Source organism: Drosophila pseudoobscura, chromosome 4 (assembly GCF_009870125.1).
Source record: "Drosophila pseudoobscura strain MV-25-SWS-2005 chromosome 4, UCI_Dpse_MV25, whole genome shotgun sequence".
In the NCBI taxonomy this organism is placed as follows: domain Eukaryota; kingdom Metazoa; phylum Arthropoda; class Insecta; order Diptera; family Drosophilidae; genus Drosophila; species Drosophila pseudoobscura.
The window spans coordinates 17,239,705-17,265,944 of NC_046681.1; the positions used below are offsets into that span (position 1 = coordinate 17,239,705).

General features: G+C 37.8%; 1 protein-coding gene across 8 annotated transcripts; it reads right to left on the reverse strand.

Annotated features, from left to right (window-relative positions):
• Positions 1 to 226: 226 nt before the first annotated feature.
• loh (lonely heart) lies at positions 227 to 26,213 on the reverse strand. 8 transcript variants are annotated; one of them, XM_033380453.1, is made up of 12 exons: positions 26,075 to 26,213; positions 15,523 to 15,557; positions 10,301 to 10,376; positions 9,679 to 9,994; positions 9,477 to 9,600; positions 8,359 to 8,540; positions 7,492 to 7,649; positions 2,130 to 2,331; positions 1,881 to 2,062; positions 810 to 1,817; positions 590 to 740; positions 227 to 489 (listed from the first exon to the last, which is right to left on the reverse strand). In XM_033380453.1, the coding sequence occupies exons 1-12, from the start codon at positions 26,147 to 26,149 to the stop codon at positions 356 to 358; spliced, it is 2,643 nt and encodes an 880-aa protein (XP_033236344.1). In that variant the 5' UTR covers positions 26,150 to 26,213; the 3' UTR covers positions 227 to 355. The 8 variants fall into 8 exon arrangements, 7 of the variants coding, with proteins under 7 accessions (XP_033236344.1, XP_033236342.1, XP_033236343.1 ...); XM_033380451.1 differs by having other exon boundaries at positions 9,477 to 9,994; XM_033380454.1 differs by having other exon boundaries at positions 349 to 489; positions 542 to 740; positions 9,477 to 9,994.
• Positions 26,214 to 26,240: the final 27 nt, after the last annotated feature.

The following is a 26,240-nucleotide window of genomic DNA, read 5'->3' on the forward strand; positions in this document are numbered from 1 at the left end:
GCTATTATAGTCTTTGAGATCTAGGCGCTCATCGGGAGGGACGGACAGACAGACATGGCTATATTATATCGACTCGGCTTGCTGTTGATGCTGTTCAAGAATATATACACTCTATGGGGTCGGATATGCTTCCTTTTGGGTGGTAAACACATCCACTTCCACCACAAATCTTATTTACTCCTACACTATTTAGGTATCGGGAATAAATATGAGTACAGTTTTAAAATAATTCTTGGCCATACAAAATTCGATTAGATTTATTATAAGGAATATAAGTTATTATTGATAAAATTGGGTTGGTAAATATTTGTATTCGATAAAATATTCATATTTGCAGCTGCATTTTAGATTACCACTAAACTCTGCCTGAGCAAGAGATACAGCAACTCGTACGGTAGTAATCGTAACTACACAGCTTTCCTTGCGCAGCCCACTTGCAGTTGGGAAGTTTATCGGTACACGTAGACGAAGAGTAATTTTGGTGATGTTCTGAAAAACGGAATTGAAATTTATTGAAAATTTACCTATGTACGAGCATTACTTATTTCAGAAATATTTAGCGACAATTAATTGTAATGTTATAATGTACCATCACAGTCATTTGTATTGCAGCTGCGAAATATTGGCTCCCTGGCCGCATACCGACATCTGGTTGAGTCCTGTAAGCTATTCAGGGTTGCATTGTATTCCAAGCATCTTACGCTGCGTCGCTGTGTTCCACCATCGCAAGATTTGGTACACTTTAAAATTACACATTAACATAAAATACATTTAATAGTTGTAAAGTGTGTTTAAAAATTGCTTTTTACCTGGGACCATTCAGAATAATGCCAGCGAGGAGCGCAGTAAGTAATTTCTCCTTCATCATGAGAGCATTTTTCAAACGATTGCGGTTGTAGCTCCGACTTGCACTTTTTATGATCCACAATTAATTTATTTTGTATGCATAGTACCACTCGAGTTCGTCCAAGGTTAAAGCAATCCCCATTACAAGACGACCAAGGCCCAACAAACCACTCGCCATCTTCACAACTAGGTCTTACGCATGGGCGTCTATTTTCTGGAGTTTTGTTGTGATCACAACGAACCGCACCAACCTCAGATCGATCACAGAAAATTGTACGATACTCTACACCTAAACCACACGTAGCAGAACAATACTGATTCCATTCGGAAGTTAACCAGACTGCATTTGTGCTACTATTATCAACCATGATACGTTGTCTTCGTGTACTATTCGCGGACCCGGAGTGTGTGTGTAGACGATAACGAGAAGAGTCACGACTTCGATTGTTTGGACACTCACATTGCTTCTGAGTGGGTGGCATCTCTTCCATACATGCAGTGCTATCAACGTGTATAACAGTTCCAGATGCAAGTTCTTGCAGGCAACTTACCTCACGACGTCTAAATGCCCCTTCATGCAGGCAGTGACATTCGCCCCATTTCTCAAAGTGCCAATAGGCGGGGCATGGTTGTGTGTTGCAGTGCAATAAGTTCTCATTGAGCACTGGCTTTACAGAATGAATGCACCGGCGTTGTGAGTAATAACGTAAAAGATTTTCACGAATGCAACGTACGATAGGTGCTTGTACACCCCCACCGCAGGACTTTGTACAGGCCCTGAACCCTACCACTTTCCAGGTAAAGTTACGTCGTCGCCCTGGACGTGAACTACTTAAAACACTAGCATCCTCCCCTCCAGCTCGTAAAAAACTATTCATATTTTCCACAGAGAGCTCGTTTTCTTCAGAATCAGATATTATTGGAAGCATGTACTCATACTTTATACCAGGATTTCGATTTTTCCCAAATACCTACAAAAATAAATAGAATTAGTTTTATATAATCTGAGATCTAAGATAATAGAATATCAGTACCAAAAGGTCCAATGAGTCCCTTATTGGCCCAGTACTTGTTATCCATTCGGTAACTCCTTCCGAGTTCTGGACTCCATCGATTCGGTGATAGTCAAATGTAGCACCGACCGCTTCATACGATCCGCTTTCCGACACATTACTTTCGCTATTAACTATGCTTTTTTGCTGGGAAGTACGTAAAACTTTCGATCGACAATAATCGGTGCTTATTAGGCCGGTAAAAAAATTGTAAATCACATATAGTTTTACCTAGCAAATTAAGACTATTTCTTAGCTCAGTTATCGATATATTCGAGGCACCAGTTGGAATCGTAGCAACGTGAACCAAGCCATCGTCTGGTTGTGGATCTCGAGTAAAAATTCCTGTTACTGGCCGGCATAACAATCCTCCACAACTAACAGAGCCACTGTGCGCATACGCTCCATTAATGGAACCACTAGCGTTAACGGCCTTAAAAGAAGAAACGATATATCCATTTATAAAAGTTACGTTTACATTACAGCTTGTAACAAAACTGACTTTTTCGGATAGATTTGGGGATTTAACATTTTTTATGAAACTTTTGTCCTTTTTTCTAATTTTTACAATTTTGTAATTTTAAATTTTCTTTTCAGAGGCAGTGTCACAGTGCACTATCCCAGGAGCCTTGATATAAAATTTAATTGGTCCAGCTCTTATAGTCTTTAAAAACTAGGCTTGAAACAAGACAGACGGACAGACAGACGGACAACACTACGAAGTATTTCAGCTTTTTAGAATGGAAAGTTCAATACAATCAGATGTGAGATACTTAGGTTATGTAAAACAGAAAGAATTACAATTCAAAACAAACTATAATTTATTAAAAATTTGTAAAGCCTCAAAGCTATCAGAAAAAGTCGGTTTAATTCGAAGCGTAAATATGGTTTTGGATAGCGGACAAAAATTGATTACATACAAACAAAAAAAATTGTTTCAAGATAATAACTTTTCTAGCTTATCCAATCAAATTTAAGTTTTGTTAATATTTTAGTTTTTATAAAAAATATTGCATTACTCTGACTTTTCAGACCTTTAAATGAAAAGAAATAAAAAAGTAAGTTGTTACGTTTGCTTCAAAATATTTCGGCAGTCTCATCCGAATTAAAGGCAGTACAGTGCAGAAGTATAAGTACAAAAGAAGAACTTAGCAGAAGATAATTATTGTGACTAAACTAAACAGGTCAAAACCAGAAACTTTCGGGTATTTCAAAAAGACAGAATACTTGTGAAGATAATCACACAAAAATCGCGATTTTCCGAATTGTGTAAAAATTTCAGCTCGATCGGTGCAGAACTCTTCGAGTTTTAGGTCATACATACGGACCAACAGAGCATTTTTATATTATAGACAGTTTGTCTTTTTTCTCAATTATAAATTATGTTTCGCATTTTTTTGTTTTGTATATCTGCCTCTGAACTGTACTACTTTGTACTGCCATGATTTTTTAAGGAGAAATAACAGGTAGTTTTGTCTAATTACTTGCCAATGGCAACACCAACGAGCCTTTCCAAAAATCTATCACGTCATTCAAATGGTTATTTTTTTTATTTGATAAAATCTTCTTTTAGATTATTTGAAATGTTGGAAAAGTAAAATTAAGACTAAAGTACTGAGTCGAGAAAAGTAACAAAAGCGTATTATTTTAAAGGTAATTGATTTCGTTCGGATTAGTGAAATCGACCACTGTGCTTTTCAAAGTTCAACTAATTATATCTTACCAGCCATAATAGAGCTAAGTGCACCAGCATCACAATTTAGTATACAAATATGGAATATTTATTCTCTGAACGCTTTAATGCAAATTAAGATTGATTATATTAATTGCACATTTAATTAAGGAAAAATTCAGGTAACATAACTTTGGCGTTTCCAGTTACATATGTACATATACGAGTATGTACACATATACCGCAGTAGATTTTCGTTTATTTTCTGAACTTAATGAAGAAATCAGTTTTCCAAACTGATTCCTAATAGATGCTTGAAATTGTGAGTATTTTAAGTTGAATATGTTTTTCTCACAACCAGTTGTATGTGCGCTGTGTGACCTGAAGTGAATATGCATGCGGACACTCTCAGTTTTATAGATTCATACCGTGGGTAACAGACCTTTGTCCGCCTAGTCGAGGCGAAAATAAATCACGATTTTTTTTTAAATATTTAGACAAATACAGATTCGATTTCTCCAAGTGGGTACACATCCCTTAAATACAAAACCCTGTAACACCAAGGCAGGTAACTCATTTTGCTGGACCTTATTGAATCAATCACCTTCGATCAGCTGGTGCAGTGAGAAACGGATCGGATTAAGCAATGAGACAACGATACGATGTTTTCAAGCGCCTTGGCCGATCCCTAGAAACACGCTTTGCAGCCTTGACGAGCCTGACGAAGTTTGGAGTCGTATCGATCGCATACATTAGAACTAGCCGGTCGTTCAGAGACGATTAGACTTCTTTAATTAATGGTACGGTAATATAATACAAAATTCTCCACATCCAGTGCCGCATCTTTAGCTTGCATGACAAGGTTTCGGAGATTGATGGCCGTCAAGACTTTGAGCCAAACAGATGTCAGAAGACTTCTGCCGTACATCTTCATTTACGTTTCAATTTTCGTTTCCACAATTAGAAAAGTTTCACACTGTGAAAATATGGATAGTTGTGTTATCCCGACGGATATAACACTGTGCTCATTTGTAGCGCCTGTTCATGTTGCTATCGCTGTTATAGTCTTGACCACGACAGTCGACAAGTGGAATACATATTGTGCTTTTGTATTGGACTACGAATCTGAAGCAAGTTGCTTTAACTGCTTTCCTACCTTTCGACAAAATTCATAATTCGTTATGTGATTTCCCATTTTACCGATTCTTTATTCAGTAATTCATTTACTACAATTGAATAATAATGTGAAAAATTTGAGTTGCATAACACTCAATTACTTAAATTCGTATTTCAGAAGACAAGTAATGAGCTAATGCAATATAGGGTCATGACGTAATCTTTCAAAAAGACCAAGAAAGTACACACGCCGCACAGTGAAACGAAAAGGATTGGCCAAAGTCATTTTCTGAGTGAGCGCTTTGGAAAATTTGAATTATAGAAACTTTAAGAAAATTTTGCATAGACAGCCGGAAAAACGGAAAATTTTGTTGGTGGCAACCACAGTAATAAACGTGTACGTGACCGGCAGCGCAGCAGCGCCACACTTTTCTATGATCCGAAGATTGAATTCAAACAAGGTATTTTATACGTTCTATTAAGGCCTTAAAATACCTGGAGTTATTTTTTGTGTGTTTGTGAAAGTATCAGCAGCTAACTTAAAAGGACTCCAGGACTCCATTATCGTAGCGACGTTCTATAAATTTAATTGAAGCAAGCCTCAGGAGCTGACTGAAGAGGACTTGAACGAAAAGGCAGTATCATTCTGCGGTCATTATTATATCGACGTTGTATAAATTTAATCGATGAAATTATCTATCTCAAAGCTATCCACGCAGCCAATTTAGAATCTGATCCCCTACTATTATCCCCCACTCATTGTGACTCCTAAATCAACTGTACAAATAAATTATGAAAATCGGTTTTCCAATTTGCAACTGAATTTTTTTTATTTACACAAATTCCGTTTTTTACGATTGCCTAAAATGGTACGTTTGTTGCATTTCACTTCGCAAAGAATACTAATTTGGAAAAATGATTCATTTATTTAGAAAAGTCTTAGTAACAAAGGCAAAGCAGACCAGTCGGAACATTATATTCTAGTGGCGTGTGCTTCGACAATTAGATACCCGCTACTCGTCTTATAAATAAACTTCTTTGTGTATAATTTGATTCATTTACAATTGATGATAGTCTCTTTAGATCCATTAGTTTCATCCTTTTGATCTTTGAAATCCCAAAAGGTATTCGTATGTAGTCATTCTGTAAAAATGTTAGCGTTATTTGATATTTCTTCTTATGTTGATAAAAATTGTACAGTTGAACTACAAAATTGTAGTTTGATTTGGATAAATTTGGACAGCAACAAATTCTAGTTTTATCAATTTTATGGTGGCGTCGAAAATATTTGAAGCAAACTTAATCTACATAGTGTAGCGTCACTATAGACTTACAGAAAGACCTGGATATCTCAACTCGACTATTGATTCTAACCAAGAATTTATATATATATATATGTATATATACATATGTATACATATGCATTTATATATGCACTTTAACAATAGTTCGGAAATCTGTTACATATAATTTTACAAAATCAACATACCCTATGAGGCGTAGGTAAAAAAATGTTCTACAATTATGTTTGGTCATTTAGATCGTTTTTTCACTCCATGACGCACGGCGAGTCTGGCACGGAAATTAATAAGAAAAAAAAAAACGATTTTACACAATTAAAAATTGCTGAAAACTGCCGGACGCCGAATTATAGATTCCCTTGCATTGGATAAACAGAAACAAAACACAATCACTTAACAACAGATGCACAGAGTTCATCAATGCAATAGTTTTCCTGACGAAATCTCATGCTTCTGAGAGTAAATTTCAACCTCAAAATATATTAAATAAAGTTACGAGTATACATAAAAATATATAAAATCAGAAAGGAAACCTATTTTGGCGCTCCGAAGTTAATATACCCTTCAAATTAGATATCTGCACACATATTTCACTAATGCGAGAAAAACCCTGCTAGTGGAATCTTCATTGTAATGAATTCGATAATACTATGTAAAAGCCAATAAAACTCTGCCTTTAAAATTACTTTTTTGGTGTCTATGGTGTTTTTTGTATGGTTACTTTTTATTTCTTTACTAAAAAAAGTATATAAGCTTGTTTTTCTTACTATGTTAAGAACTTCGAAATTCAAAAAAACTGAAACAACCACAAAACATGATACCGAATGTTTGAAGAAGCAAAGCTAGTTGTAAGCGATGCATACAACCTCATTTCACACATACATTCCCATGCTGCAAAGAATATCAAATTCATTTAGATATTTTCGCTCAGCCAAGACGTTTAAGCTTTTTCTCTCGCTTTGATACTACTTTGATACTTTGATACTAGTCCATAGCTCACGCAGAAGCGAGATGTCAACACTGACGCAGCAACGTGTAGGCAGAGTCACGGCACGTGGAATGCTGATGCATTGTTTACAATCAGCTCTAGACTGAGCGCATCAGAACAAGAGAGTTAGAGCGCATGAGCAGCTTGGTGTTATAAGGCGATAAATAATGAAGCGACTTAATTGCTGCAGTTAGCAGAAACGAAACGAAGCGGTTGAGATACAAAATGAAAGGACGGGATTTTAAAGGTGTACATTGACAGACATACGCAGACAAATAATTGTATCTGATAAACTTATGATCATGATTTAATGAACCTGTGTACTGCAAACGATGCCGCTCGGCAGCGCAGCAGCTCTGCTCTTACTTTGATCTTCCAGTTTTTGAAAAGTAAAAAAAAGCTTGCCACAGAGAAAAACTTTAAAGCACCAAACCTATCAGGGAAATTCGTTTTTGTTCGTAAATACGGGGTTGCATAGTGTTAGTTAATCAATAATAAACAAATGTTTAGACTTACCTTACAAATACCATCAACGCATATAGCACGTCCCAAGAAATTTAACCTATAATATTCCGCTGGCCGCTTACAAGGAGTACCATTAATAACAGATTCGTTCAGAGTTGCATAGTATTTCATTCCCAATGGCTTGCAGTTTAGTTCACACTCGGCATCACCTGAAACAAAACTATTATGAATAAGAAACGACGGCTTCCTTCGAGGAAAAACATGTTTGATATGCTTATAGATTAAATATTAGCAATTAACTATTATCTGTGATATGTGAACCGATTTTGGATAAGATTTTGGGTTTTTAGTTCTTATAAGACTTAAATTGCTAGTCTATTGGTAATTGTTTTCAGTTAATCTCAAGAGAAAAGAAGCGTGAAGCCGAGTCAGTTAGTTTTCTCGTTACTTTAAAATTGTGGATGCCCCAGTTTGAAATATAATTGTTTCAGAGTAATATCACTGGAGTTTGAACAAAAAATCCGGATGCTATAGCTCTTATAGGCTCTGAGATCTAGGCGCTCAACAAGCAGGAACGGAGATACCGAAATGTCTATGAGTGTTTATTGACTCGGGTATTATCCAACGTAATGACTGGTTCATGATTAAATTCAAATAAGTTAATATTGCATCAAAACGTGAACAGAAAAATAACTGATTAATGATTCATAAAATACAATTTTCATGGGATTTTGTTCACCAAATTGGGTCTTTAACTGATATTCACATATTGATGAAATATATAATTATACCGAAATCTTATCAAAGCCAATAAGACTTATAATTTATGGGAAATTTTTACAGTTAATGCCATTTGCATTAAACATTGATATTGGTATCTACTTAGTCTAGTGTAGTTCAATTCTTTAAAAGCCATACTCTTTATATAAGGTTGCCAGCTATATTTATGGCCCTCAAACATTATGCCATTGTACGCTGCACATTGATTAGAACGAAAATCTTTAGACTTCGCTGGGCATGGTAAATCATTGCATAGCTGATAACGTTTAAAGTATCCGAAACAGGCATCACTTATAAATTGATTTCCCGTCAAAGATTTTCTAGAATGAAATAGAAGGTATATGTACATTACTTATATTATTTATGTAAGTGTTGTATAAAGATAAAGATAAAACTAAAGGTTATTCAAATCTGGGTAGCACGAAGTCTACTCCGGACTTCAGTCGGGTCTGATGGAGGTGCCTCCTTTTTCGCCACCAACCTATGCCCATCACCATGGGTCATGATCGGCAAAGCCGTATAGCGACAGAAAGCACTCGCTGTTGCTGTCCTTCATTGCAGCCAAGAGAACACGTCTGCAGTCAATAAAATAAACCTGCCATTGAAGAAACGCAGTGCTTCCGCGCGAGAACTGGTAGGGGCGTCGAGTGATGTTGCATTCCCAACGTGCATTCCATCTAGACGCAACTGTTTCGACGCTAGCCATCTGCTAGACCGATATTGCTAATAATTTCCATTTGGTCACTCGTTGTGAAAGAGTATGCTGCAGACCCTGATTAAAGGCGGTTAAAGTTAAGTTTAAGGCGGCATACTGGACCAACCTTTGGCTGCTGGAAATATTTTTATTATAAACTATATACCTTTGTATACACCGCTTTGTAGATTGAATTATTACTTACATAAACCGCTTACAGCTTAGGGCTCTTATTTTAATTCCCTCTACCATATTATCTACTACTAATTCCCTTTCTCTTCTTACGCGACAGGTTCGGCTATATAAGTCGCGCGTCATGCGACAGCGCCTCTCAGTCCGTTGGGCGGGAGGGGCTAATAGGCTTAGGCTTTTTTTAAATAAATCTTTTTATTTAAGACAAATTGAAGTAAATAAATTTAAAAAATGTAGTCAGTATTTTATCAGACCAATAAAACACGGTTACAGTAAGCTTCGTATAACTATCTTCTCCTAAAATGAAACTTACTCGAACTTTGCTAGCTCCTCTTAGCTATTTAATCATGTAGAATATAGGTGAGCTTACCGTCCTATGCACTTTCGTGTTTGATGCATCACACCTCCACCACAACTTCGTGAACATTCACTCCAGTTACTCCAATTATCCCACCGCGGATATGTACGAACTTTGAGCTCGAATCTTTTCCTAGCTAAGATGTTTGGAAAATTCACTGGAGTCATTGGTGGGCTTATAATCTTTGCAGTGGATTCTGTGGAAACTTTAATACCCTCTTTTATTAGATGGACATCAGGAAATGAAGACATTGTTGTTGTATCCACTAGTTTAGATGACGAGATTTCGTAATGACTTTCATTCTGTAATATTTCCAACGGTTTTAGCGTCATTAAATTTGTTGTACTGGAATGTTTAGGTATAATTTCGTTTTGTATATATTGTTGTTTTTGTTTTTTCCCCCCTTTTTGGGTTATGGTCATTTCTTTTTTTTGGCGCCACAAGTTAGAACGCTCTGATAATAATGGCTGGTTCGTTGGGATTTTGTAGGACTTTGGCTTACAATGTTTTTTTAGCCAATCTTGATGTTTCTAGAAGGTAAAAGATAATTTAAATAGTAATATTATATATAAATGTATAAGTGTATATATGTGGGTGATGTTATTTCGTGTGTACATGTGTGAAAGTTGTTCGCTAAGTATCTTTTTCTTCCTCGGCATCCCTGTTTCAGACTATCAGAATCTACAACATCTCCTTCCAAAGCCGACCATAGTATGAATTTATATTGCGTCCATATCGCAAACATATATTTGTATAGTGTTTTGTTAATTCTCAATAGCTCAGGATAAACAGTCTTATAATTATGGATATCACTTTTACTTCATTTAATAACTTACCTTTATTCGTTCTATGGTGGATATTTTCGTCTCTATGCAATCAGTACCAGCGATATATGCACCGATAATACAAATACTGAAAAAAAGAAACGAATTTTTTACAATGTATAATCATTTTTATCAAAAATCAAACGTTGCATTACTTTGCACTAATGTCCAGAAATAACCGCAACAATGGAAAGCTAGCGTTGGGGGACGGAAACGCAGCCGCGCACCCTCAAGGTCACTAACGAGGGCAAAACGAACTCACGCAGTGGGGAAGGCTATCAGAATATTCGTTTGTTCGCGCAGCGTGTCCGCAGTGAAGAAGTTCGCAGAAGAATTCCAAAAGTACGGTGCGAGGAAGAAATAAAATGGTCCCCAGCGACCAGTGGATATGCGGAAAAGTGCCGAGGTTATCTCTCAACAACAAAGTACGAGGGTGACCTAATGGGGTGAGGAAGGGCTGTGAAATTCCACAAGCCGGGGGCCCAAGCACTTCCTGATTCACACGCGACCAGTACCATTCGGTTTAGCACTGCAGATTAAATTCCTGACTCGCTCTCAGAACTCATCAACCTATTTGTGCTGTCATCGCTCGGCCTCTCTCGATTCTGCGCAACTCGGTTCCAGCTTCCGGTCTTTGATCGGCTTCTCCCGGTAGCTGCTTCTATTAATCATCGGCTTTCTCCCGTTATTCTGCGTATGACCGTTCTTTCTTTGTGATTGCTGTCCTCAATTGACCCTAAACCTTATACCCCTTCTAGTACTAATTCCTCACCATCCATGTTTTGGATGGATACGCAAGCCACTCTGCTTCCACACAACCCCGGACGTGACTGTCCCCTAACCCATATCTAGGTCCCATATTACAACCAAATATATACTGATGTAATTGGCTAGGAAAATGGAGCGACTGACAGTCTGTAACCCGGCCACCCGACTTCCTTACAGGTTTTAAAGTATTTGTTATCTTCCTACCCAAAAATCTCAAAAAATAACATACAAAATTTAAGCAGAATAATCTATTTAAGTGTGTGTTTTACGTGTTTTGTGACTGTCTTTCTGAATTGTAACAGTTAGAGCAGAAATTTGATCAAATTGTGTATGTGTGTTACAGAGAACAATGCCAGAAAGACGCGAACGAGCCCAGATGAACAGATGAGAAAGAACAGGGGAACTAATCCAACAAGAAAATCAACATCGACAATTGGATCGGAGAAAAACGCGCCGTTACATAATGGACAATTAATAATTGAGAAAAAAGTACATCGAGTATTTACATCCGCTTCGTTTTTTCGACTAGCATCCACTCTTTCATTAAACAACAACGGGTCGCAGGTGGCGGATAGGGAACGGCCTACCTCGGTAGCTCAGCTGGGAATAAGCGGGCATCCCTAACGAAAGTACCGAAAATAATCGGTTCCGGACAGTCAGCGGGTGTTCGCTTGAGGTACCGCCTTATATAAGTAGCTCACACACCCCTATACACTACCTACCCACATACTAACCCCCACATCGACCTCACACCGGGCCGGACAACGTGTGTTATTCGACCCGTACCGAGCGTCTGCCTGCCTCTGGCCCCAGGCCCCAGCTAACGAAGAGCTCAGGGGCTTGGCAGACCCCTGTTCTAACGATGCCTTACCCGGAAACGTGGATCTCTGCCCTGACTGACCATTTCCCTTCTCTGCATTTCGTGGGATGACATGGAAAACAATAATATAACTATAAGAGCTAAAAACAAATTAGTCTGAACTCCCCAAACGCCAACTGGGAGCAATCCTAAGCATATAAAGGCCCCGGCCCGAAGGCCTGACCCAACAAGCTCAACATCAGGCAAAACCTGCAAGATAGAAGGCGGCTGTAAGAAGAAGGCTAGGGGGTCCCAACAATAACCTGGACTGAGTGGTACGGCAACTCCCGAAGCCGACCCCTTGGAAAGCCAGACACCTTGCCCGACCTTCTGAGAAAAGCGGACGGGGACAAGCGACAAGTGCCGAAAACAAACGCCAAACCTATGCCGAAAAGAGGAGTGTTTCTTGCCAGTACTACCTGACATAACCCTAGAGCAGAAAAAGGTGGCTCCTCAAGCGAAAAGACAGCGCTCGCAAGAGACGCCTGGACAGGCTGCAAAGCTCTCTAGAGTGCTGTCCAACGTCGTCCTTGCGCAGATTGTCCGAAGGCCAGAGTATGGGTGACAGCTACCTTTAAGGAGCCAGAGTGTATCCTCAAAATGTTGCAAAGGTGCAACCCAAACCTTCCGACCTCCGACTGAAAGGTAGTTAAAGTTGAGACGACGCATGGACTGAAAAACCAGGCCCTGATCGCTCCCAAAAAAGCGTCACTGGCGCCGATAGAGGCAGCTAAAAGCGAGCTGAATTACGAGAATCAAGGTGTACAAGTCGAAACCAGCGGCCGTGGGGCGTCCTGTCGTTACTGCGTAGATCGCGGCACCTGATGTCGAGCTGGAGCCGGACAAAAAAGGTTACTCTTCAGACGACTCGGACGATGACATTACAGTGGTGGAGAACCTTGAAGATGTTCCTAAAAATACTTAACATCAATATCTACAACCGTAAAGCAGTATCTGCTGGCCTTATACTCCGCTTGGATGCGAGCGGACCCGACGTAGCGCTTATCCAGGAGCCTTGGGTAGTAGGAAACAAGGTCTGTGGATTAGCGATGAAGGAGTACAAGCTTATTGTATCCCAAAACGAAGGTACAACCAGTACGTGCATATTTCCAAGAAAGCATATTTCGGCTCCATAACTTTAGTAACTGTGAGTGATGTCCTAAAAGGCTCACGAGGAAAGTAATCCCCCTCACGATCCCATTCGCTAGCTTGCGAGCGACAGTGACAGATAGGACACAGGTTCACACATAGGCTGCGACGTCAACGCCCTTCACATCCAATGTTGGTAACTTTTTAGCTTTATCCTTAACTCTAATCTAATGAGGGGGTTATTGGCCTCATCTTAGCATCTTAAAAATTTCTAGACATAGAATCCTCGAGGACTATTCCTCCTCTGACCACAGGTACATCGATACGGTAATATCGCTCCTGAATATATTAGCCAACAGGAAAGCCTTCACGGTAGCATGCCCCACAAACAAACCAAAGGGGGAAAATGAAAATGAAAAATTTTGCGTCAGAGGCCGCATAACTTTGCAAGTTTCTCTAAAAAACCACCCCCTCGGTAAGGTACCTACCTCAAAAGGAATGGACTTTACTCCGAACAGCTAGACATGCGCCACTCCTTCAGGCTCCCTCACCACTGTAGTGTTTTCCTAGCGGAGATCATATTAATCAAGGAAGCTCTGAGCTGCCTTCCGGCAGCTGCCGTTACGGCAACTCGAATAAACATTTATAGTGTGCGAAGCTGCGAACAAAAACCGTGACAGACTGACGCAGATCTCTTTACGAGATGGCTCAGCAATTTGCTATCTGCCTTATACGGGTCCAGGGCCATCAGGGCAATTGTATAGCAGATGATTTGCCCAGATCTTCCCTTCTCCAAGACTAGACAGATAATCGTATGCCAATAGCCGCCTGTAAACTTATCATAAAACAACATAACAAGCGACGAATAGGCGATAGGTGGCAACTAGTGGCCAGAAGGAACATGAAGGTATGGATTTCTCCTCCGATCTCCTCCGAACGCTAACATATGCTTTTCTCGTCAAGGAAAATGGTCACAAAAGGTACCATACGGCTAGGCGGTTCCGTGGAACAATCGCTAGAACTGTCTGGGGGTGAACACTCGTGAACCGAACAGCACTCTATCGAAAATATAAGATGCTTTTTGCAGCTTTGGTATACTGGGTAGACTTTTTCCGTTTGATGATTTCGAAAATTCATTGAAAACCATTTACAGTTTTTTTAGTGGCAGTTTGATGAAGAAAAAAATTTGTTTCCATGTGACCAAAATCATTGTCGCTCAACTTGTCCTTACTTATGTGATAGGATCATAATCTTACTCGCTCCCAAATTTCATGTTCTCTCATCATACTATTACCATAAATTGGCGCTTTCACTTTGTTAAAAAAACACATTCGCTACCGTAACTCTAACGTGCGTACCTTCCTTTGACCAGTTTTTGGGAGCTATCAAGGCCAGTAAAGTGTATCGCCCAGACCCGTATTCGTAACGCAGGGCAGACATAAAAACCTGTTGAAAATAACTCCCAAAAGTAATATTTGCTTTTGCAAATCAATCTCGCGCAACCCACATAACCGAGAACTCAACATACATATATACACAGATCCCAAACCTAAGTGGATATACCCTTTTTGCCCAGTATATATGGGGATATCGTCAGTTCTGACGCCACGATCTAACATTTATAGACGGTTGTATGGAACGGTAAATTCGTATGTCCATTTGTACGGAGGCAACGGAACACTTTCGTCCATCTCGTCACATTCAACGTGTGCGTGCCATTTTCCTTCTTATCGCAGCCATCGACAGCCGTTGGCATCTAATTTTGCTCTCTACGTTTCTGTTGTTCTAAGTCGCATCACTCTCTGCGCCAGTGACATCGACGCTGCGTACATAGATCGACCAACACATTTGCCACTGTCGCTGTCTAACGTTGCACCTACCGCACGTTAACGCTCACGCTATTTCAGCTATTTAAAGTTTACGATCGAAACTGAAAGCCACTTTTCGTCGCCTCCCGCCATTGCAGCGCTGCCTTCGTCGTTTTCGTTGGTACAACGGCCCGCACATCTTCATCGTTTCTTTTCCGCCGTTGCAGCTGCCTTTACCTAAAAAAGTACAATCATCAAAGGGCCAAAATCAAGTGAAACATTTCTCGCATTAAAACGACAGTCGACGCATAAAACACTGGTTTAAACATCAGCTGTTGAACTTAAATATCGTTTGGGCATTCTGGAGTCATACTTTAAGCAGGCGATGACTGTGCAATCTAGCATCGAAAACATGGATCCAGAATACAATGGACGCGAAGATCTCAAAGACTCAAAGCTGTGTGACTAATTTGCCGACAATCAAACAACTTCTTAGCGAGGATTAATGCCCCACAGTTTAGGTACAAGGCTTCCCCGTTTGGCGTTTGGCCAACTTGCCAACATGGCACCCAAAAACGGAATGCAAATAGATATACAAAAAAAAATGTTGTTAATATTGCAAAATGCAATTTTGATTTCAGAATATAATGTAATATGTCATATTTCATCAACTGTTAAGGCATACACTTGTAAAAATGTAGTTTGCTTACCTGCATATAACAAATATATTTTTCATTTTGAATTTCTGGAAAAAAAAAACCTTGTATTAGTCATTTAAAAAACAAACACAATTTTTAACATAAAAACCGAGGGGGAACGTTGTGAGTCGCGGCTAAGGCCGCGGACGCGTGCGTAGCCAGTGCAAATTAATTTGCACACACAAAGAACGAAAATCTGTGGCATCCGCAATTTTTAAGATACAAGAAAACCAAAAGCGCAGAATCATAGAGATTAACCAGATTTCCAGACTGCAAAATCTGATTTTTATCTGATTACTATTATAGTCAGAAGGAACAAATAAAACACGCTTACTCATTCCCTTTCTTATTCTCTCTCACTCTCCCTCGCTCGCTTTCTCTCACAAACTCTTCCGTCTGGAGTGGTTCCACCGATTTATATAAAAAATTGTTTGTTAAACAATCAGTTTGTCCCTTTTGCGAAATACGATACCAAACGGGATTTACTAACTTACATCAATTACATACATCATAAGGTCACACATATACTGACTGAGTACGGGTATCAAGTGCAGCCGCGGCCCTTACCGCGTCACAACGTTCCTGTACGTTTTTCTTAACCTTGTTGCAAACGATACGGTTATCGGAACGTCAGAACAGAGGTTTTTGTGCGCGTAATGTCCCAAATTGTACAAATTGAAGCTCTTGCGTCTTATATTACTCTATATTAAAAGTATACAAATAAAGTATTTACATTTATATACTAATATATAAAAGTAAAATGATATACAAAATGGTCGGGAAAGTTGTGAGCCGCCGCAAGGGACGCAGCTTTACTTTTATACCCAATATTTAATCAGAATGTACAAAAGTAGTATCATGATTTAATTAACATATACAATATATTTATAACCGATACAAAAATAGTATAGGGGTATATTAGATTTGTGGTAACATCCAGAATGAGGAGCTTCTGACCCTATCAGCATCAATAGCCGAATGGATATAGCCATGTCTGTCCGTTCGTACTTATTAGCGCCTAGATCTCAGAGGCGTAAGAGCTAGAAGAACCAAATTGTGTGTAGGCTCTTGCGATATTAAAATGCAAAGGACGAAAATATGTGACACCCACAATGCCGAAGCTACTATCTGAATCACTATTTTAGATAATTGGTGTAATTTTTGATAAAATAAAAGTTGTTATCTATAGATTGAATAGGATGGTACCAATGTCATAACATAATATAAAATAACATATTTAAATTTAATTTTCGAACGATGAAACAAATTTATAATTTTTTTTAATAATTATTACATACAAATATTTAGAACATATTTTTGGATTTTTTTTTTTTCTAAGATCTATAGTAAACTTTGTTTCTATATTATTTGAATTATTCAGTTAATCTCAAGCTATGTCTTTTACAAGCACCGTAAACGCCGCGTGCTACGCAAATTCGAACTGAAATTTCGTAAAAATGGTTTAAGAACGAAGCGAATGAATACAAAGCCATCAGCTTCGAAGTAAGATTCATCGTTACTCAAGCGGTTGAATTCGAACAAAAGCCATTATAAAAAGAGGGAGAACGTTGTAAGTCGCTGCTACGACCGCGACTCTATATTTATACTCGATACTCAGTCAGTATGGCTCCCATATGCCAGATGGCGCACATAATGCACGACAGAGGGTGTGGGAGATAGACAGAAAATAAGTAAATGGCGTAGCCACTATTCTATTTATTTGTTATTTGTCTGGCTATAATAAGGATTCGATTTGATTCAGATGCTGCAGTGTGGAAAATCTGGTTATTCTCTATCAGTCTGCGTTTTTGGTTTTCTCGAATCTTCAAAATTGGGGACGACACGTACATATTTTCGTCCGTTGTGGGGGCGGAAGAGGGCGGGGAACATTTTTGAAACAATCTTGATTCAGTGTGATATCACAAGAGTCTGAATATACAAATTTCGTTGCAAACAAGACGGAAAGACAGACATACAGACATGACTATATAGACTCGGCTATTGATGCTAATCAAGAATATATATACTTTATTGGGTCGGAAACGCTTCCTTTCGGGTGTTCAACACATCCACTGCAACCAAAAATCGAATATACCCCTATTCTCTTTTTGAGTATCGGGTATAAATACAGGGCTTAGCTCATAGTGCCATAGTAGCCATCATCTTGCCTCCAACCACCCGCAACCACTAGTTGAAAGCAAACAAGCGATTGTCAGGCCTACCCATTTATATCTATGTATGTCCACATGGCCATACATACATACATGTATACGCATACAACGAGATGCATGTTGATGTAAATATATACATATGTACACACATAAACACCAAATATCGTTGCCGCCCGAACATTTATACCCGACAAAAAAATAAATATACTTTTAAAACGAATACTTTTTGAAGCGAATTATCATTTGATTCATTTATCAAACTAAAACTGGTGGAACCTTGATTCTTATCTGATTGAAAAGTGCCCTTTTCGGATGATGTTCGACGTTATGTATATGTGTAAGGATATGCTTCCGAGTTCTTAAGCTTAACCACGTATATAAAATTAGTATTTTTTATTTACAGTTTGTAGAAATGAAAATAAAAATGAAAAATATGCAGAAAAAATATCTTATTACAATTTTCAAAGCGCAAATTAACAGGTTTATACATTATCCCAATTGAGCGTGAAAGAGATATAATCAAAATTTTCGGGACCAAACTGTAGATGATTTACGCATAAAAAAAAGTTCTTTCAACTACTCCTTCTCGTTAATATCTCGTTTTATAACGGTAGAAGCACCATGCGGATCGTACCAAATTAAATACATCATGGTATTCGTAACCTTAGCCTGCCTGCATAAAATACTCTTTTCATCTGCGACTGCAACGTATTTCGTTAAGCGAAAAAACACGAAGAAAACTCGAACATTTGTCTATTTTTTTATGCACATTTATATACATACGTGTAACGAGTTTATGAACTATACAAAATAAGTAAGAACACTGGTTTTTCTACATATATATTTTTCTATATACATATGTATATATATTTGATTTAATAAGTTATTTTATTTCTATTTGGCTTATTTGGCTTAAGCCCACGAGTGAGTTTGATTAGAATATTCTAAGCACCAAATATTTTATTGTCTTAAAGCCTATGGCGGCTGTTTATGTATCTCTATCAGACTTTGTTATTTTTGCCCGTTATATATGCATTTTTATACATTACCTACATACTGTAATCGGTTTAATTTATTAAGAAAACAGCTATTTTCAGCAATTACTTATTTTTTGACTAATCATCCCAATGGGAGCTAAAAGCCAGCCAGGAAGCAGATCGAGCATTTCTAAAGCTATATAATCTGTATATGTTTCACTTGTTTGACGGACTAGTCCGATCTGGCGGTTTCTATTCATATACAACCTGAAAAGCACTCTACATATATACGATACTCAGTCAGTATGTGCATTTCTGTCTGGTTTCCCTCCGCAAGAAAGCGCACACTGCCCAAGCAAAAGTGTGTGAGAAAGAGGGAATGAGTAAGTGCGTTTGCGGACGACGTTGCGTAGCCCCTGGCTCCGTTGCTCCTTATGGCTATAATAATCATCAGCTCTGAGGATATGGTCATTCAAAATTGTACATACCACAGATTTTCTTTTTTGTGGGGGCGGAAAGGGGCGTGGCAAAATTTTGAAAAAAAAAAACTTTATTCAAAGTGGTATCACAGGAGTCCGGATACAAAATTTCGTTGCTCTAGCTCATATAGTCTCTAAGAACTAGGCGTTAAACAAGACGTTCGGACGTACGGACAGACAGACAGATATACATGGCTCTATCGACTCGGCTATTGATGCTGATCAAGAGTATTTGTATATACTTTATGGGGTCGGAAACGCTTCCTTCTGGATATTACACGCATCCATTTTCTACACAAATTTAATAAACCCTCTTGATCGAGTATCGGGTGTAAATCGATAGATGACTTTATGATGCATGATTTGAGTATATGACACCTTCACCAGAGAATCCCAAATTGCAAAACATCCCAAATTGCGCTGCGAGAGTTTGACAAAGGGGTTTGGCTCTGGTAGCTCTCCGCTTTGGATGGAAGCTCTCACGTAGAAGAGAGAAAGAGGGAACCACGTTTGATAGTTATGTGCTCGATTGCTGGATGAAGAAGACCGTGTGAAGCCGGAACGTATCCACAGACAGTCGATCTATTGATTCTGGCCATAATAATGACTTTATTTTGAATAATTCTGCCAGTTAGTTTTTTAGCTGTTTCAAAAATGTGGATGGCACATATATTATTCCTTTGAGGGGGCATTGGAAAGTTTTTAGATACACATGTAATAGTGGAGGAGTCTAGATACAAAATTTTGATTGTTTTAACTCTTATAGTCTCTGAGATCTAGACAGACAGACATACATAGCTATATTGAAGAAATATATATATACTTTACGGGGTAGGAAATGCTTCCTTCTGGGTGTTAGACACAGCTACATAAAAATAATATATCCCTTATAGACTCAATACTCTTTAAGTATAATAAAAAATAGCCGCAATTTCAAAATTGTAAGTTGAGCCGTTTAATCTGTACGTTAATTTGTCAGAAAGTATCTATGACAAAAATAAATTTGTAACATTAATAATTTTCAAATAGCTGGTGTAATTTTTGAAAAAAGAACAAAACAATTATTATGTATAGATTGAATAGGATGGAACCAATGTTATAACATAATATAATAATATAACACATTTACAATTCATTTTCGAACGATGAAATAAATTTTTAATTTTTTGTAATAAATATTACATACAAACATTTATTAAAGTAGAACTTTATTTTTATTTTTTTGCTATGCTCTATTGCACACTTTATTTCAATTTTATTGGAATTATCCAGTTAATCTCAAGCTATGTCCGTTACAACCACCGTAGTCGCCGCGTGCTACGCAAATCCGAACTGAAATTTCGTAAAAATGGTTTAAGAACGAAGCGATGAAAACAAAGCCATCAGCTTCGATGTAAGATTCATCGTAACTCAAGCGGTTGAATTCAAACAAAAGCCATTATAAAAATACAGGGCTTAGCTCATAGTGCCATGGTTGCCATCATGTTGCCTCCCACCACCCGCAACCACTAGTTGAAAGCAAACGAGCGATTGTCAGGCCATGCCCACCCATTTATATCTATGAACTTATGTACATATATGTCCAAATGGCCATACATACATACATACATGTATACGCATAGAAAGAGATGCACGTTGATGTAAATATATACATATGTACACACATAAATACCAAATATCGTTGCCGCCCGAACATTTATACCCGACAAAAAAATAAATATACTTTTAAAACGAATACTTTTCAAAGCGAATTATCATTTGATTCATTTATCAAACTAAAACTGGTGGAACCTTGATTCTTATATTACATCATTACATTTTGTAGAAATAAAAATACAAATTAAAAATATGCAAGAAAAAGTATATTGTGAAAATTTTCAAAGCGCAAATTATAAAATCAACAGGTTTATACATTATCCCAATTGAGCGGCAAAGAGATATGATGAAAATTTGGAACCAAATGGTAGATGAGTGACGCATAAAATCATTTTTCATCAGTTACTCCTACTCGTTAATTCATCGTTATACTTCATTTAAAAAAATAGAAACACCAAGCATATCGTCCCAGATTACATACATCATGGTATCCTAACACTTACATACCTATATTACTTCTGCTTGCCTGTATAAAATACGGTTTTCATCCGTGACTGAAAAGTATTTCGTTAAGCGAAAAAACACGAAGAAAACTCGAACAATTGCCCGTTTACTTATGTGTAACGAGTTTATGAACTATACAAAAAAAGAAAGAACACTGTTATTAATTGTACTCTATATATTTATTACATATGATAAGTTATCTTATTTTTATTTGGCTTAAAATCACAAGCGATTGTGAATATAATATTCCAAAAACGAAATATTTTATTCTCTTAAAGCCTAGGGCGGCTGTTTTTGTATCTCTATCAGACTTTGCTTATTTTTGCCCGTTATATATGCATTTACATATATACATACTGTGTTCGGCTTAATTTATTAAGAAAACACCTAATCCTGCAATTACTCATTTTTTGACCACTCATTCCAATAGGAGCTAAAAGCCAGCCAGGAAGCAGATCGAGCATTTCTAAAGCTACACAATCTGTATGTGTTTGACTGGATTGACGGACTAGTCTGCATAGAATCAGACCCGAGACCAATCAATCAATCTATTCATCCACGAGATTCATGTACTTTATGTATTATTTCGTTTTATGCGATGCCAAGTTTCCTTTGCTTTTGAGAAAAGTCTCGAAGTTTACGCGGATCATCATTTGACAGTGTTTGGATCGCAAACGCTCAGGAGGTCTGCAGTCAGAAAGTAGGATCATATATCCGCTGCTTTACATGCAAACCTTGACTGCTGACGCAACTTATGGGGAATTTACCCGCAGACGGACTTCGAGCTCTCCGTCCATTTCAGGTATGTGGCGTTGATTTTTGTGGCCGTCTATACGACTCTGAATATATTGATATACTGATATACTTCTACGGGTTGTAGGCAGCGCGCTCCTAACTGCTCTTTTGCAGTTACCAACTACAAAGCCCTATTGAAGCGAGTATATTTACTCTTCAGCAACATATGATGGACTTCATTCATGAGTACAACTAAGCTAAAACGAAACACACTGGTTCATATGCATCCATCTCAACAGTCCAAATAATAAACCTGAACTAACCAAATTCCACTACGACATATATATAAAGGAAAGGATTCTTTCAGAGAAGCCCCTCCCAATCAAATACAACTTTCAAATAAGCGATTATTTCTTTTATGGTACGGATCATCCGGGCATTCGGTGAAAAAGGCATCTTTATTAGAAACCGCGTCAAAAACCACTTTTATGAAAGGTTTTCAACAAATTATCTTGTGACTCCCAAAGGAAAGCAGTTATAAAATGCAATCATCAAAGTGAACAACAAACCGGACTATGTTTTCACGGGTACGCCCACATATTTGACAACAGACCCTAGAAAGATACCAGAAACACATCGCAGACGAAGAAAATCCCGTGCGAACTAATAAGCTCCGAATCGCTTTCGGATCTATTATCCGATCGCTCGCCTATTCAACCATGTCTTCTCCAATGTCCGGAGTTCGTAGAGCATCATTACAGGCTCACAACGCACAGAACGAACAGGCTTAAATACAAGAAATATGTTAGTACCCACATTGAAGTAACCCCGCATAAACATTGAAGAACACATCGACTGCTCCGCTAATGCACTAAAATCTGTACTCGTTAAAGCAGGAAAGATTAGAAAATGCAATAAGAAGACTTGGGTACTTTCCCAAGTACAGACCATTAAGCCTCCTTATTTGTCTTCCAAAGCTATTTAACAGTGTTCTCCTGATCCTGACGATTGAGTATATAAACGGCATCTAGTCAGAGATACATACTGAATCTGAACAACGGGAATATTGGATATTCCTAGACGTTAGTCGCTCGGCCGAGACGGACCTGCTGATATAAATCATCCATGAACTGCTCTAGTCGTATCTCTACAAGATTCTTGCCACGAGATGTAACGAAGTCGAAACTAACAGCCTCGATGTTTGCTGATGACACCGCGATTCTTAGTTGCTCCAAATGCCCAATAAAGGCAACTGGCCATTTAGCCCGCCAGTTATTAACTGTAGATATGGCTTGCAGATTGGCACATACCAGTAAAGCATGTTACTTCTACCTTTAACATCAAAGCTGTCCCTCTTTGCTTTTAAACAATGCATGTGACCCTCATGCTAACGATGTTATATACTTGGGCGTCCATCTGGACAGGCGGCTGACCGGGCGCAAGCACATAGAAGCCAAGAAGGCCAATACGTTTACTTTTCGTTTTAAAGGGCTTCCGGTTTCACATATTATTGTCATTGATATGTTTCATTTTTCATCGTTTCTAGCAAACAAAAACAGCTGACCTGGCTACTTTGTAAACATACAGCGTGATTAAAATTACGTTTATTTTCTCAATCACTTGTTTTGAAGCATAACGACGTCAGAAAGTGCGCGATTTAAGAAGATCAAGACATCTTAGATGCAACACCTCTATTTGACATATCTGACGAGCTGTACAACAGCTGTTGTACATTGTACATTTGTACAACATGAGCATGTAATTTAAAAATAAAACTTCTGACGGTCAAAAATTTAAAAAACAGAAACATTTTAAATTAAATGTGGCAGGAATAAGCTGTCATTACAGCGCTGTTCTGTTACGCATATGCTACGAGCGCACTTATTTATTATTTATACATTTTTATTTCTTGCCAACGTTCCGATAACCAAATCGGACGGCCTCATCTGTTTGTACCAAAAGGGAAAAAGTGAATGCCCTGACCAATTCTGTACGCGACAAACTAGAGGTTGGGTTAAGAAAAAATGATTTATAAAGAAAGCATAAGATAAATTGCCCTGATATAGGTATCAATTTATGTAAATGCAGCAATAAGTCATCTATTTTTTAACATTTTCCTTCTTTTCATTTCGTTGAGGAAAATGTTTTCGTTTTGAAAAGTAAGAAATCTTGCGGACTGTGAAAACGGGAGCCTCAATTTATGTGAAAATGAAAAACGAAGCCTGGCTGTGTATTAATTATAATACGAGCATAAGACGGTTAATGCAAGAAATAATTTGATCTACAAAACAGAAGGGACACCGGTACACAGTTTCTAGTGTTTCTAATAGGAATCGTGAAGTCGGGGCTATCTACGTCACCCTTGATCAAGCTGTGCACAAAAATAATATCAAGCATTTTTCTACGATTAACTAATGATAGAATATTTATTAAAATCGGTCTATTAGTGTAGGATGGAAATCTTAAACATTCATCCCAGTTGAAAGTAAACAAAAGTAATGGTTTCTCTGGACTGATACTGTACTATAGTGGTGTACTTTTTACTGAGCCAAACACAAGAACCGTATTTTAAAATCGGACGAACTAGCGAGATATAGAGAGACTTTGTTATATAGGGGTCATTATTTTTTTGACCAGCTTTTTATAATTCATTAATTTATTTACCATGGTAGAATGTGTACAGAAAACTTTAACTTGGGGTTATAGCACCAAGATCTTTAACCATAGGAATTCTCTCAAGAGTGGTGGATAGGGTGTAAGGAAACAACAAGGGTCTGGAACGATGAAATATCATTACTTTACGTTTTGAAGCATTAAGGTGTAACATATGTGTACAATAGCATGACTGAATGTTTTTCTCCAGAAGTAACCTCAACTTGTGAAGAGAAGGAGTTGTAGAAAAGGACTCTTTGAGACCTGGAACAAAGGTAGCTAGAAACGCATTCCAGGAAAGTGGGCGGAAACCCTAAAAGGTCATATTTTTGTGCTAAAAGGAAGTTTACAGAGTTAATTGCTTTACTGTAGTCGGTGTAAATAACACCCGTCTGTAAGTTGACTTGAACATGGGTGGTAATTGATTGTCGTCTTATTAATTCATGGTGAGCTGGAGATAGAACCTATTTGCAGAGATGTGGAGATGTGAGAGATGTGCTGGGTATTCATCTCCTTGGAGAATATTTGTAAAATCAATAAAAACATTTTCAGACAATAAAGTTTGTAATTTCATATAATAGTTAGGCAAGAAACTTAAATAGCAGTTAGTTGTAGATAATTTATTTACAAAATGCAGAGTAATATGAGTTCAGAGGCATGCATTAGTCATGCATTAATCCATATTCTTAGCAAGTAATACTGAGAATTTAATATTTGTCAGGTTAATGCTCAAAGTCTAATCAAGATGTTTGAATTTACATTGTCCGAAACGTGGTTTACGTCTAATGTTTGTGATGTTATAATTGCATGTTACGTATACAATGTTTTTCGATCGGACAGTGAAGGACATTTTATGTTAATTCTAACCTGACAGCTAATATAATAAGTAAGCATACTACACTAGAATAGCAACATGCTAAATTAGTACCAGTTAAAAAAAATTTGGAAGAGATTTAAGACCCTGGATGTCTAACAATATTAAATTGCTAATAAATTCTCGAAATGTCGCCGTGACTATCACGGTTCTAGGAAAAAAACTGAATTAAGCTGAACACTTAACCATTCACGCAAGCAAAATCTATGGGACAAGCTTAATTCCCAATAAGCCGAATACTTATTCCGGTTAAATAAGAACACGTCGCATAAAAAAAATACGATCTGTTCATTATTGAGTGATATCCAAAATGTAAGTTAAGCTTGTTTGCACTTTACATGCCTGCATTGCTGCTCCGATAGCGATAGAGGGCAACTACTCTCGGCATAAATAGGTAAGCAAGAGCAACGAAGAGCGAGCTTTTTTTTTTTTACTAATAAGCATGTTGAACTAGGGTTGCAGCTTCTTCACCACCTGCACCCAATTATTAATCTTTCGTTGCCAATACCATGGTGTTGTCAAAAAATAAAACCTCTGACCAACTTATAGAATAATTATTCTCATGATCACACTTACCGAAGGTTTTCGTTTTCTTTGACCACGGTTCTTCTGAATATGCTGTTTTTGTGCAACATCTATGAAGGCTATCATACTGTATTGTGTTTGTGTTCATACTGTTTGTGAATAGCTACAGTGCAATGTCAGTCCCAATTTTCATCTTTGTCTTTGAAAACTAAATTCG